The 15,050-nt window shown below is 40.9% G+C and overlaps 1 protein-coding gene across 1 annotated transcript; it reads left to right on the top strand.

Moving 5' to 3' along the window:
• Positions 1–527: 527 nt before the first annotated feature.
• On the top strand, positions 528–14,965 carry LOC115133609 (phospholipid scramblase 2-like). The gene is made up of 8 exons (XM_029667027.2): positions 528–681; positions 5,776–5,852; positions 7,938–8,296; positions 8,445–8,487; positions 8,613–8,833; positions 11,082–11,243; positions 11,451–11,612; positions 11,769–14,965. Exons 2-8 carry the CDS (start codon positions 5,840–5,842, stop codon positions 11,826–11,828), a joined length of 1,020 nt encoding a protein of 339 aa, XP_029522887.1. The 5' UTR covers positions 528–681; positions 5,776–5,839; the 3' UTR covers positions 11,829–14,965.
• The last annotated feature ends 85 nt before the right edge of the window (positions 14,966–15,050 follow it).

Below are 15,050 nucleotides of genomic sequence, written 5' to 3'. Positions count from 1 at the left end.
AAAGGGCAGCATGTGGATGCTAGGGAAGCAAGAGGTTGGAGCTCAGTTATGATAGACACGTTTCCCAATATTATAATTACCAGTTGAGGGACATTGAAGTGGATTTTTCTCAGTCATATGTGGTAAAAAGCTTAATTACCTTCCCACTTGGTTATGAACGCAGCATTAGCCTATGTTTTCCTCCCCCTTTTCCGCAAACCAGGGCTATGCTAAATTATACTTAAATAATTTATTTGCCACATTGAATACTCTAAGAATAAGAAGGTATTGAAATCAATTGATACTCTTAAGCTTTTCAAATTTCTTTGAACGTAAAAATCCTGTATGTGTTTATCTGTTTATGATGTTTTGTTACATTTTTTTTAAGAAGGATGTCTACATTTTAATTAAATATTTGCATTTTTCATTAAAAAAAATATGGAATTGCAATAATAGTAATAATACAAAAGTTTAGTACGAAAATGTTCTCGAACGTTGCAGAAAGAAATACCACAAAACGTTGCCTCCTTTCAATTATGGGTCTTGTGGCAGCACCTAAAGGGGCGGGGTATCGAAAAGAAGACGAATGTAGCTGATAGCAAACAAGACTGGCAAGCAAGTAGGAATTTTCCTACTATTCTAATTGTCCTCAGTTTTTCGGGCCAAGAACCACCAAACATCGACTTTTTGGTCATCTGAAAGGTAAGACATTCCTGCCATCTCCCTCCCTTACTTTCACTAATGTAAAGACAACGGACCACAAAGGTTAGAAAATGTGTTTGGTGTTCAACATGATTGAAAACATTAGGCTACAACCTTTTCTTCAGTGTTTCTGGAGGTATTGAACAATGGAAAATATAGCCCATTGTACAGTGTTCATATTAGCAATACTAACAATCAACATTTGCAGCAACAATAGCACAAAGTTCCATCGAAAGTAGTGCTGAGCGATTTATCAAAATGTCGGTTAATATTTCAGTTTTAAAAACAACTTATTGACCAACGTCTGTTCAACTACTTGAATCCCATTTAATACTTTTTTTCTGTGAGCTCAATACGCACATTGCGCAGTTTGTCTAGCGAAAAATCAGGGGTGGATTCAGTACGTTTTTACATTGTGGAATGTTCAAGGAAACGATGCTGTACTGAATAACCAGTTGAACAACGGGGAGGGATTGGGGAACGCTCTTTTAAAAATTTTATATTTTTTTATATATAAACTAAATATCTAAAAGCAAAAGAGGTATAGTCACATGCATACAAACTATTTACATTGCCAGGAATCCTAAACAAACAAATCATATTCATTACTTATACAAGTTTTAATTGCCTTTGTTTTTCTTTTTAGTTAGTGGTGCCATTGTTTACTCATTTCATTTATAAAGTGAAAAGTTAGGTTTTGAATTAGACCATTTGCATTTGTGAATATGAAATTGACCTAGTATTATTAGCAGTTGAATTAAATATGCTATGTTAATTTCTGAAATAAATCATCAAAACCATTGTAGTACAACCGGTTCTATTTTTTTGTAACAATTCTCTATGTCAATCCAAAACATTCTACTATAAATAAAGGCAAAGTGGTCTCCTCCTCCATTCCACAGAAATCAGTTATTCAGCTTGAATCTTTCCAAAACATGTTTCACATGATAAATTATATGTAACATTAAATTAAACTTCCTTTACTTTGTTACTGATACAATATTTGTTAGCAATTTTCCATGCTTTCCCGCATTGTATATCACCAAGATATTTGACCAAAATAATCTTGCTGAGCGAATTGTATCACAAACAATATTCCTAATCTGTTTATTATTACATTTCTTTGATGTTAATATTGCCAATGAATATATTTTAATGTAAATCTATGCCACTTCCATCACAGAGGAATTTAAAAGAGATACAGCCCCCTGGGGGAACGTTGTCAGCATGGCCACTTTGCTTTTATGCTCGTCACTCATTGCTTCAATCCACACCTTGCCACTTCCACCGAACGGGAGCAAATATACCTCAAGTCTGTTCAAGAACCGTTTTGGGGAAACAACGTGTCGGTCAGTACAAACTTTTCCGCAACGTAGCAAACGTTCTAGTGAACTGAACACACCTCAGACCAAGCCGGAACTGTGCAATCTAGTTGTAGTTTCCAACAGGCCAATATTCATATCTATATAGTTTAGCACAGCAAACGTGGTAATTTAAACCTCTTAAATGTCAAGTCCCCATGTTTTTTAAATGATTTATGTTCATTCAATTCAGTCTGGGCTGAGAACGGTAGCCCCCATCTGCAAAAGCATGGTTGGCTATTGATTTGTGCCTTCAAATCTTTGGTATGACTTACTACCATATATGGGCAAACGACTTTATAAGGCCAGGCCAAGCCGATGACCTCATTTCAAGATTGCTGCTACCTACATTCTGTTTACCGTTGTGACGCACAAACAAAATAAACACGGAATATGTTGATATACACTGAAAGTCGGGACTCCACCGATCATGAGTATATCTTATTTGTCTGCCTGTGACCGACCATTATTGATAATCAGCCCCCGGAGTCAAAATGTTTATTTTACACAACGTTTTCAGCTAACATTTTACAAGGTAAGCTTAGATCCGGTCGGTCTTTGCGCTATAGCTACATGGGGGAGTTACATATGAACAAGTCTAGCCTATTGCCAATGATATCTGATGCATGACTTAATGGCAGCATAGATTGTCTTTGTGCATCAAAAATATGATGTTGCCTGCTTACGCTCTATATCACCTGTCTGCCCATCTGGACAAGAGGAATACCTATGTAATAGAGGGTGACCGATTTTAATTAGGGCCATTTCAAGTTTTCATAACAATCGGTAATCGGCATTTTTGGACACCGATTACACTGCACTCCACGAGGAGACTGCGTGGCAGGTTGTCTACCTGTTATGCGAGTGCAGCAAGGAGCCAAGGTAAGGTGCTAGCTAGCATTAAACGTATCTTATAAAAAAACTATCCATTTTAACAATCACTAACAACACATGGTTGATGATATTACTAGGTTAACTAGCTTGTCCTGCGTTGCATATAATCAATGCGGTGCCTGTTCATTTATCATTGAATCACAGCCTACTTCGCCAATAAGGTGATTTAACAAGCGCATTCGCGAAAAAAGCACTGTCGTTGCACTAATGTGTACCTAACCATAAACATCAATGCCTTTCTTAAAATCAATGCACAAGTATATATTTTTAAACCTGCATATTTAGTAAATGCTAACATGAATGTCTTTTAACTAGGGAAATTGTGTCACTTCTCTTGAGTTATGTGCAAGTAGAGCCAGGGTATATGCAGCAGTTTGGGCCGCCTGGCTTGTTGCGAACTAATTTGCCAGAATTATGACATAACATTGAAGGTTGTGCAATATTTAGACTTATGGATGCCACCCGTTAGATAAAATACGGTTCCGTATTTCACTGAATGAATTAATGTTTTGTTTTTGAAATGATAGTTTCCGGATTTGACCATATTAATGACCTAAGGCTCGTATTTATGTGTTATTATAATTAAGTCTATGATTTGATAGAGTAGTCTGACTGAGCCGTGGTAGGCAGCAGCAGGCTCGTAAGCATTCATTCAAACAGCACTATCAACTCCCGAGATTAGGCTGGCAATACTAAAGTACCTATTAGAACATCCAATAGTCAAAGGTATATGAAATACAAATGGTATAGAGAGAAATAGTCCTATAATAACTACAACTTAAAACTTCTTACCTGGGAATATTGAAGACTCATGTTAAAAGGAACCACCAGCTTTCATATGTTCTCATGTTCTGAGCAAGGAACTTAAGCGTTAGCTTTATTACATGGCACATATTGCACTTTTACTTTTTTCTCCAACACTTTGTTTTTGCATTATTTAAACCAGGGATTGCAAATATGTAATAGCACTGGGATTGTCTAATTTACAGACATATGCCACTTTGGAGAGGTTTTGGGAGACTTGGAAATGTCCCGTGACCTCACCTGACACCACTTACTAAAACATCTGCCCATTTCTAGTTGTTAGGTCTATCAATCCCATTTTTTTCCTGATACTGTTCACATGTTGTGGAAGCCATCTGATGCGTTTCCAGCGCTAGTCATCAATAATTCACTTATAGCTTGTCAATGAAAGATGACTTTCAAAATAGAAAGTAAATGTTAGTGTGTGCTTGAGCTTGTGTGTTCTGAATCGTATATCCTATCTTCTGATCATTTCCTCATCTCCCACATGTCGCCTTTCCAAATCTACCACGTTTTTGCATTCAGAAAGTATCCAGACCCCTTCGTTTTTTTCACATTTTATGTTAAAGCCTTACTCTAAAATTGATTAAATTACATTTTTTCCCCTCAATCTACAAACAATACCCCATAATGAGAAAGTGAAAACAGTATTCAGACCCTTTGCTATGAGACTCAATTGAGCTCCGGTGCGTCCTGTTTCCATTGATCATCCTTGAAGTTTCTACAACTTGATTGGAGTCCACCAGTGGTAAATTTAATTGATTGGACATGATTTGGAAAGGCACACACCTCTCTATATAAGGTCCCACAGTTGACAGTGCATGTCAGAGCTAAAATCAAGCCATGAGGTCGACGGAATTGTCCGTAGAGCTCTGAGACAGGATTAGGTCGAGGCACAGATTTGGGGAAGGCTACCCAAGAACAGTGGCCTCCATTCTTAAATGGAAGAAGTTTGGAACCACCAAGACTCACTTCCCACAGCTGGCCGAACTGAGCAATCAGGGGAGAAGGGCCTTTGTCAGGGAGGTGACCAAGAACCCGATGGGCACTCTGCCACAGCTTTAGAGTTTCTCTGGGGAGATTTGAGAACCTTCCAGAAGGACAACCATCTCTGCAGCACTCCACCAATCAAGCCTTTATGATAGTTGCCCACGGGAGCCACTCCTCGGTAAAATATACATGACAGCCCGCTTGGAGTTTGCCAAATAGCACCTAAAGGACACTGACCTGAGAAACAAGATTCTCTGGTCTGATGAAATCAAGATTGAACTCTGGCCTGAATGCCAAGTGTCACATCATGAGGAAACCTGGCACCATACCTACGGTGAAGCATGGTGATGGCAGCATCATGCTGTGGGGATGTTTTTTCAGCGGCAGGGACTGGGAGTATAGTCAGGATCGAGGGGAAAGATGAATGGAGTGAAGTACAGATCCTTAATGAAAACCTGTTCCAGACAGTTCACCTTCAAACAGGACAACAACCCTAAGCACACAGCCAAGAGAACGCAGGAGTGGCTTCGGGACAAAGCTCTGTGTCCTTGAGTGGCCCAGACTTGAACCCGATCGAAAAATGCACAGTAGAAAATGGTTGATCTCTGACTCATCACACCTATCCTCCAGTGGAGGCTTGATGGGAGGAGCAATAGGAGGACAGGCTCATTCCAATGGCTGGAATGGAATAAATGGAACATAGTCAAATGTGGTTTCCATGTTTGATATCATTCCAGCCATTACAATGAGTCCGTCCTCTTATTGCTCCTCCCACCAGCCTCTGCTGATATCCCCTATACACCTTGAAGCCTCAAAGAAAGACTTAGTGTGTGTGTACTGTGTATCATCAACCATGTTGCCCAACCACTTGCTTTTTGAACATAGAGTGGCAAATTCACTTGTGTATGTTTTAGGATTTTATGTTCGAGAATATTAGAGGAGAAAGTTCCCTTTTTTTAATAGCGGCCTTGTTGTGAATAGATTGTCTAGAACGGTGGACATGTTTACTGTCATTCACCCCCCTCATTTTCTCTTTGTCTCATAGCGATCCCGGTAGTGGACAACAAAGTCTGCCTGCTTTCCCCTTTGCGTCCAGTAACTAAGTCATCATGTCAGCCCCAGGTAATGTTTTCTTCTCTACGTCTCTGTTGCTTTCGATATTATACTGGGTTGTTGCGATGTCCTCATAAATTGCGTCTTTGCATATCTTTTTGCATGTGTTCATAATGTTAATGTGATTCTGTTCGCCACCACTAACTCGTGAGTGACTTTTGTTTGGTTGTCTCCTGAATAAATGGATAACTTCACCTACTCCACATTCCTCGAGCCCGCCACTGAAACCTTATCCTCCCCAAAAGTGTTCAAATAGCGAGGATGTTTGAAATGGGTCACACTTTCAAATAATCCCCCCCCACACACACACACACACACACACATGTCTCTAATAAATTAAAATGTTGATACATTTTAAATACGTAATGACTAATGTTCTTTGCATGCCCCAAAAATATTCCCATTTTGTATTTTTCCATTGGGTTGTTTACAAAAGGAAAACGTGCTAACATCTATGCCTTGGACCTTCCCATTCTTGTTGTAGGTGTGTCTGTAATCTGGGGGAAATTTCTCAGTAAAAAGCTAGTTAACTTGGTCTGTTTTCCTTCCTTGGAGGTAGTGATTGGTATACTATTCAGTGGGTTGCTCTGCTCACATCGCATTAAAAAAGGCCAATTCAATGTAAAATGACACCTGCACTGTGATTCATACAACCCCCAAATGTCTTCCTATAAAAGGAGATGTTTGTCACAGGCACTACTTTTTAAGAGGGCTTCTCCTACCAGGTTGCAGCCAGGAAACAAGACACTCCATTACTGTCTGACTGGCTGCGTTCTGCCATTTACCAGTCAAATGACTAGCAAAATACATTAGGGACTCATGTTAGGAGCCTTTGTTTGTCTCTACCCTGACCATCCCTCAATAACTTGTTTAACCACTGTTGAGTCAGGGTACTGGCCTGCTAACAGACATACATTTTTGGCCTGGGAACTGAGGTTAACTTATGTGTGTTGAGTTTGATCGTAAATAAGGAAATAAGCTTGTCTGCTTTAAACATGCCCAGTCAGATTTCAATTCGATTTTTACATCTAATGCTCTAATGACAGTATAGTGTATATGAACCTTGAGGTAATACAAAAGTTGTGTTGAGAGAGGAATATAAAAACAAATACACCTCCTTCCACTGTGTGTCTGGGTGGGTGTGGGCAGCAGTTCACACCAACCCATAGACACATGGATTTTGGTTCACTGAGGTGTCAACACAGACGTGGTGTGTATTTATTTATGAAACCACTGATGGGCTGGAAGTGTTCTCGTAACTGTCAAACATGTCTTCTAGATATTATAAACAAACTACTTTAGTACATTAGTTATACACCTTAACAAGCAACTGTTTTTCTTAACTTTACAAACCAGAAACCGGTTTTATCTGACCGACATGGTGGCTGAAAGCTTGCTCCGACAGGACTGTTTTTGATGGTGTTTTTAACACTCTTTTTGCATGGGTTATATTTATGATTACAGTTTTACTTCCCACCATTGCAGTCAGACAGATTTGAATGTGTTATTTTCCTGTAGCCATACTGAATGTCTTGTCTGTATAGCAGTCCAGCCACTACCTGATGAGAATAGTAAGCAGTGCTAGAGATGCTTTTACTGGAATTAGATTCTGAGCAGGAGGAGAGCAGGCCTACTACTGATTCTTGGCAACAAATCCCTAATTTTCCTGTTGCACCATAGTGCAATACCCCCCCCCCCCCCCCCAGGATTTGTATAATGTTATTTCAAAGTATTCGAGATAAGAATTTGAAACCAGAGCTTGGCGTATAAAAGGCTGACTATGTTGATGTGAACTGTGTGTGACGATTATTGGGATAATCATGTGGCGACTGAGTTTGCTGGATACAATACTTTTGTTCCTTGCAGTTTCCATTGAAACGGGTGTGGTGTTGGGAATTCATTTTGTGTCTAACAATACGGCCCACTTTTGTTAAGCAAAAGAGTAATTTATTTTATGTAGAATCTCCAATACACTTCATGAGCCACCAGTTCTCACACCCCACATACTTGCGTCTATAACTCCACATTCATGTTTAGCTTTTTATTTACATGAATATATTGTCAACATGAAAATATTTGTATTTCCTCCTATAGGTTACCCATCCCCTAACCAAGGTCCTGGAAGTTACTCCATGGCCCCTTACCCTGTTCCTCAGGTGGGGTATGGTGACCCTAACCAAGCTCCACCACCGGTTGGCTTCCATATGGGCTACAACCACCAACAACCCCAGCCAGGCCACCCAGTTATGTACCAGCCTGGACCAGTAGGCCAGGGCCCAGGTCCTATGCCCATGCCTGAATATGGTGCACCTCAGATGAGTCCTAGCCCAGGCTATGGTGGTCCCGGGCCCGAATACGGTGCTCCTAACTCAGGGCCTCATGCAGCCATCTCCCCAGCCCCTGCAGGAGTTGTGCCAGTCGGCGTTCCACCTGGTCTGGAATACCTAACACAGGTAGGTTAGGCTGGGGAGGAGTGACATAACAGGTTGTCAAATCCACTGATTTCACCAACATCATCTGTTGTCACAGTGTACATGCTGGGGTTTGTTTTCTTCCATTCTCTCTTTCCATATCTATCGCTCTGTGTTTTCCATGTTTCAGATTGACCAGATCCTTATACACCAAAAAGTGGAGTTGCTGGAAGGTGAGCTTGCTAGTCTTCTCTTAGTATAGAGAGATCAGGACGAAAGGTGATAAACTGTGGTCATTTTAAACTTGCCTCTCTCACCATCCCCCTCCCCTCTTCTCTCTCTGTTTTCCTCTCCTCAGCGTTCATCGGCTTTGAGACCAACAACCAGTACGAGATCAAGAACAGCCTGGGTCAGAAGATCTACAAGGCCAAAGAGAAGAACGACTGCTGCACGCGCAACTGCTGCGGTGCCCTGCGCAGCTTCGACATGAAGATCAAGGACAACATGGACCGTGAGGTCATCCGCCTCATACGACCCTTCCGCTGTGCCTCTTGCTGGTGCCCCTGCTGCCTGCAGGAGGTATGTTGGCGTGCTGAACACTGACACATTTCATTACTTTGACTATATTAACAGGACCCCAACCATGAGGGAGATAAATTCTATATACACACACACAGTGAGGGGAAAAAGTATTTGATCCCTTGCTGATTTTGTACGTTTGCCCACTGACAAAGAAATAATACGTCTGTAATTTTAATGGTAGGTTTATTTGAACAATGTGAGACAGAATAACAACAAAATAATCCAGAAAAACACATGTCAAAAATGTTATAAATTGATTTGCATTTTAATTAGGGAAATAAGTATTTGACCCCTCTGCAAAACATGACTTAGTACTTGGTGGCAAAACCCTTGTTGGCATTCAGAGATCAGACTTTTCTTGTAGTTGGCCACCAGGTTTGCACACATCGCAGGAGGGATTTTGTCCCACTCCTTTTTGCAGATCTTCTCCAAGTCATTAAGGTTTCGAGGCTGACGTTTGGCAACTCTAACCTTCATCTCCCTCCATAGATTTACGGGATTAAGGTCTGGAGACTGGCTAGGCCACTCCAGGACCTTAATGTGCTTCTTCTTGAGCCACTCCTTTTATGCCTTGGCTGAGGGAAGGTTCTCACCCAAGATTTGACGGTACATGGCCCTGCCCATCGTCCCTTTGATACGGTGAAGATGTCCTGTTCCCTTAGCAGAAAAACACCCCCAAAGCATAATGTTTCCACCTCCATGTTTGATGGTGTTCTTGGTCATAAGCAGCATTCCTCCTCCTCCAAACACGGTGAGTTGATGCCAAAGAGCTCCATTTGTCTGATTTGACCACAACACTTTCCCCAGTTGTCCTCTGAATCATTCAGATGTTCATTGGTGAACTTCAGACGGGCATGTGTATGTGCTTTCTTGAGCCGGGGGACCTTGCGGGCGCTGCAGGATTTCAGTCCTTCACGGGGTAGCGTGTTACCAATTGTTTTCTTGGTGACTATGGTCCCAGCTGCCTTGAGATCATTGACAAGATCCTCCTGTGTAGTTCTGGGCTGATTCCTCACCGTTCTCATGATCATTGCAACTCCACGAGGTGAGATCTTGCATGGAGCCCCAGGCTGAGGGAGATTGACAGTTCTTTTGTGTTTCTTCCATTTGCGAATAATCTCACCAACGGTTATCACCTTCTCACCAAGCTGCTTGGCGATGGTCTTGTAGCCCATTCCAGCCTTGTGTAGGTCTACAATCTTGTCCCTGATATCCTTGGAGAGCTCTTTGGTCTTGGCCATGGTGGAGAGTTTGGAATCTGATTTGATTGCTTCTCTGGACAGGTGTCTATTATACAGGTAACAAACTGAGATTAGGAGCACTCCCTTTAAGAGTGTGCTCCTAATCTCAGCTCGTTACCTGTACAAAAGACACCTGGGAGCCAGAAATCTTTCTGATTGAGCCGGGGTCAAATACTTATTTCCCTCATTAAAATCCAAATCAATTTATAACATTTTTGACATTATTATTATTTTTTTTTGCTGTTATTCTATCTCTCACTTTTCAAATAAACCTACCATTAAAATTATAGACTGATCATTTCTTTGTCAGTGGGCAAACGTACTAAATCAGCAAGGGATCAAATACTTTTTTCCCTCACTATATATATATATATATATATACACACACACAGTGAGGGGAAAAAAGTATTTGATCCCTTGCTGATTCTTAATATATTGGTTTATTTACCTTCAGGTTAGCATTGTACATACAACTTTGCTAAAAAAAAAGTGGTAATAAAAGCATGCAAACTATTGGACTGGAAGCCATTTTGGATTGTCCTAACGTCTCCCCAGTCCCTGTGCTTTGTAAAGACTCACGAATGACACTGAATGGTCCTTTGTCAGTCCAAACCCTCTGACTGTCTTGATCTGGTGCCATCACTTCATCTTTTAAGCTCTCTGTTGAATCCCATTGCTGCCACGCTAACTACAGTACATTCCCATGAGATGTCAACGTCCCTTCTGACTGCAATTTCACACTATAATTCAGCATCTATGGAGACATAGCCTGTTACCATGTGAAGCATGGTACCTTTGTCTTTGCAATGGTTGCTAAGCCAATAGAATACACCAATGCACTTCTCAAATCAGTGCCATATTTCATGTCGACGCAAGCTTTACAGTAACCAAAGCACCTGCTATTTCAAGCCACAATGTAAGGACCGAAGCCTGATTTTTGTTTTTTATAAAATATTTTTAAGCACGTTCAAATATCTTTAGTTTTCGATGCGTGTGTCCCTCAGCTCGAGGTCCAAGCCCCGCCTGGCACTACCATAGGCTATGTGTCCCAGGACTGGAACCCCTGTGTGCCCAAGTTCTCCATCAAGGGTGCCAACAAGGAGACCGTGATGAAGCTGGAGGGACCCTGCTTCGCCTGCAACTGCTGCGGGGATGTCAACTTTGAGGTGAGGGGTCATAAACCCGGGGGTTAAACCACTTCATGTCATCCAATGGAGGCACTTGGGAGTTAAGCTTCCATCGGGTTGACTATTTTTCTCCACCAACTATAAATCCACCTGGACATCTCTTGTAGACCAGAAAAGATTGTTGCTTATCAGGCAAGGTGGAAAAATGAGTATTGTATTAAAGTCTACACCCATCTAATCCTTTAGCTGACGGGGAAAGATGGAGGCAAGCCCATCGGCCGCATCAGTAAGCAGTGGAGTGGCCTGCTAAAGGAGGTCTTCACTGACACAGACAACTTTGGCATCCAGTTCCCCCTGGACATGGACGTCAAGATGAAGGCCGTGCTCATGGGCGCCTGCTTCCTCATTGTGAGTCCACCTGTTTAAATAAAGATCTATTTGATTCAAATGTAGATTTTTCTAATCACAGAACTTGATGAGTTAGGCCTATCACTGAGCTAATAAGATGTGCAGTTGTTGGAGGAAATTTTGTTGACATTTTCTTTCCTCTATTTCGCTTCATAGGATTTCATGTTCTTCGAGAAGGTTGGCGACATGAACCAGCGCAACACAGTCTTCTCGTGAAAAAGGAGGGAAAGACCGAGCGCTTGATTCAATGCACTCAGTTTTTCAGTTCCTGTTCGAAACCTACTTTTTTTCAGATTCCGGATGAAACTCCTTCCTTACTCCAAAGCTTAAAGGAAGCTGCCATTCCATGCCAGTCCCAGAACTCTTTGTGTGAAACAGCATGAGACCTTATCTGACGATAAGCTTTCCTTTGCGCCAAAATTGCCTTTCTGGACTGTTTCTCTCCGTCCAAATATAAGAATCAGGAAGTTTTTTTTCTTTCTTATCTGTATGTGTGGGTTTCAGTACAGTATAGATGGAAAAGTACCCGTTTTATATCAATCTAAATTGACATGCTTAAATCTACATTCCATATTTTTTTGGTGATAACCACGGCAACCACCTGAATACCATAATGTTTAAGTAGAAATATTAGACTCTACATTTTGCGATTTCTGTTTTGCATTGATATATTTAGCATACAACATGTCATTCATAAACCAAATGTATATGTTAATACATGTCCATCTTTCTAAACTTGAACCAGCCATAGTGTAGTGATCTAGGTAATTTCATGATTTAGTCTAGTACTTCTAAACAGATTGTAGAATTTGTACAATACTATAGTAACTATACCAGCTATGGTGTTATTAGCTCCTGTATCATATTTTGTAAGACGATCATGCACATAACCATACAAAGTATACTTATGCGCTATGGTGAAAACTGGGACACTACCAGTAGTGGGAGAAGGCTCATTTTGACTAGGAATGTTTGTGCTAAATGTGTAGGAAAATGAGATGGTTGCAGATATGTTCATGTATTCTAAAGTGCTCTTTCTCTAGCCTTGTCTCGTACAGTATGTGTAACTATGTTGTCATGCCACACAGAAGAGTTGGCTATAGCACATGCAGTAGGGGTCAACGAGGCTACTCTTTCCCTGCCTCTTTTCTCTTGGCTTGTCTCCCTGAATTTGTGCATTGTTTGCAGTGTGCATGGTCTTTTCTGTTGCTATGGAGACTGTCACTCCTTTTTCGTCTCTAGAGATGAAATCTGTGCCAGTAGAAACTGAAAGGAAGAGGGCGTGGTGAGAGGGGGAAACCGGAAAAAGAGCTGTGGGTAGTTAGAAGGAAATAGTGGGTGGGAGAGAACATTACTGAACATTGAGGTCAGGCGGTTAGCCTCTTGACAGCCTGGAAAATAAGAGTCAGGGAAACACTTTACTCTCTTGTGTAACCATGCTATTATATTAGTGAGATGATGCCTTACCAATTGTGTTGGGAAGTATACTGTACTCACGCGGCATAGATCCTTAATGGTTGTTTAACAGATTTGAATGTCTGTTTCAATGTCCACTTGCATACTACTTAGAATGCATGGCCAATACATTAACTCATTATAAGTAGCATGCTAGTATGGACATTGGCACGTTACCATGTGATTGTGAGGAGTATAGATCAGTGGAACTATGGCGCAAATGTTGCGAAGAGCAGTCGTCCTTGGAACAAAGCATTGGAACAAAGCGTTAAGTCTTTAACCTTTATTTCACTTCTTGGTGTGTCTCAAGTTACCATAGAGATGGATAGAGGACTCTTGTGCCCCAAAGCCTGTTTTAGCATGTGCAGTGCCATTGACTTTCACCAGTTGAAGTAGTTAACGGGGTGGGACTTCCTATGGGTTAAGGAAGGATCACATAATTCCATCTGGGTCATCAGGAGGGATCAGCCAGTTAATTATACTCGTGAGAAAACATTCCACAGCTGCAGGTGACAGTAAATTGCAAATATTTGCTTTATGCCTGTTTAAACACATTCCAGGTTGCAGTACCCTTTCAGTTTGTTTACCAACTCATAGAACGAGTAGACAGAGACATTTGACTGCTTTAAAGAGTGACTGCCTTTTAAGAAGCAAGGAATACCTTTGAAAACAGCATCCATATGAGTAAGTTATTCTAGTGCCAAAATTGACTACAAAGTGTAAATAGGATTATTTTGGTCATAAAGTCAGTCTCGTCTAAAACTGAGTTTGGAACAACGGGTAAATTAATGTTGGGATTTGATGATGTCCATTTGCCCACTAACATGGGGTGAACCGCTTCATTGATTGCTCTGTATCCAATAAGCATAGACAGCGAGACAGACCTGTCCAGCAGCTCTGACTTAAAGTAAGACGACACGTCACATATTTTACTTGCGAAATACTGAATACTTTTGGTCAGGAAACACACCTCCAAGACTGAAATCACATTTTTCTAATGAGCAACAGAAAAAAAACGTGCTAATCGATGTGTTCAGTAGCTCTTTAATGGAGATGCCCATGCGCTCACAGATGCCAGAATGGGACAGATACAAAGAAGAGTCCTCTATCAGTCTCTATGGTCTAAATGGATATATCGTCCCTCAATGGGGTGTGGCTGTGGTTCACAAAAGTGCCTTTTCACATCCCAACTGTCTTCACTAGTAGGGAGCCATTTTGGACAGACAAAGTATCTGTCGATGACTTCTCCAAAGCCACTATCAGGAAGCATTGAAATAGTGTCATATTGCTGTGTTTCAATTTAATATAGGCTATACTTTATCAAATGTGAGATTGTATTATTGCCATTACTGTGCTCTGTATGCGATAGCTTAATGTTCTGTTTGTGTGTAAGCATGACCCCTATCAAGGAAATAGCCAATGGATGTGTTTCCAATGCATTTTCTACGTTGTAATGATTGTAAAATGCAATCATTAAAAATAACCTCTGATCTCCAACTTGCTAGCTATTATTTTGTATTTTATTCAAGTGGATAGGGTAGTGAAATATGAAGTGATGTAGTTCTATGTCAAATTGGCGTTTTACGTACAGACGTGTTGAGGTGAACATTTGAAAATCGTTGGAGGCAACCCGGATGTCTAGAGGCTGCATTGTTTGTGGATAGTGCATTAGGCAAATATGTCAAACATTTAAATACTTTGGGGCAAGTGGAGATGTTTTGTACCATTTTTGTTTCTGAACATTTTCCTGGGAAACTTTTCCAAATGTTATGTTTTTTTTTAAAGAAAACCAATCTTGTGCTGAGGCAGAAACTAATGTGATTGGGAGATAGGTTACCAATCTCCACCCGGAGGATTTACACTATACTGCAACTAATTAAACCTACACCTCAGCCTTTCCTTGTTTTTTTGTTGTCCTGTCCTCACCTTCTGGAACCATGAGCAGGAAATATTTTGCTCTCCTTGAAGCCTCTGATTCTCGTG

This window comes from Oncorhynchus nerka, linkage group LG8 (genome assembly GCF_034236695.1).
Source record: "Oncorhynchus nerka isolate Pitt River linkage group LG8, Oner_Uvic_2.0, whole genome shotgun sequence".
NCBI classification, from domain to species: Eukaryota; Metazoa; Chordata; class Actinopteri; order Salmoniformes; family Salmonidae; genus Oncorhynchus; species Oncorhynchus nerka.
The sequence above is the reverse complement of the archived record's forward strand: the minus strand, read 5'-3'. Positions and strand labels throughout refer to the sequence as shown.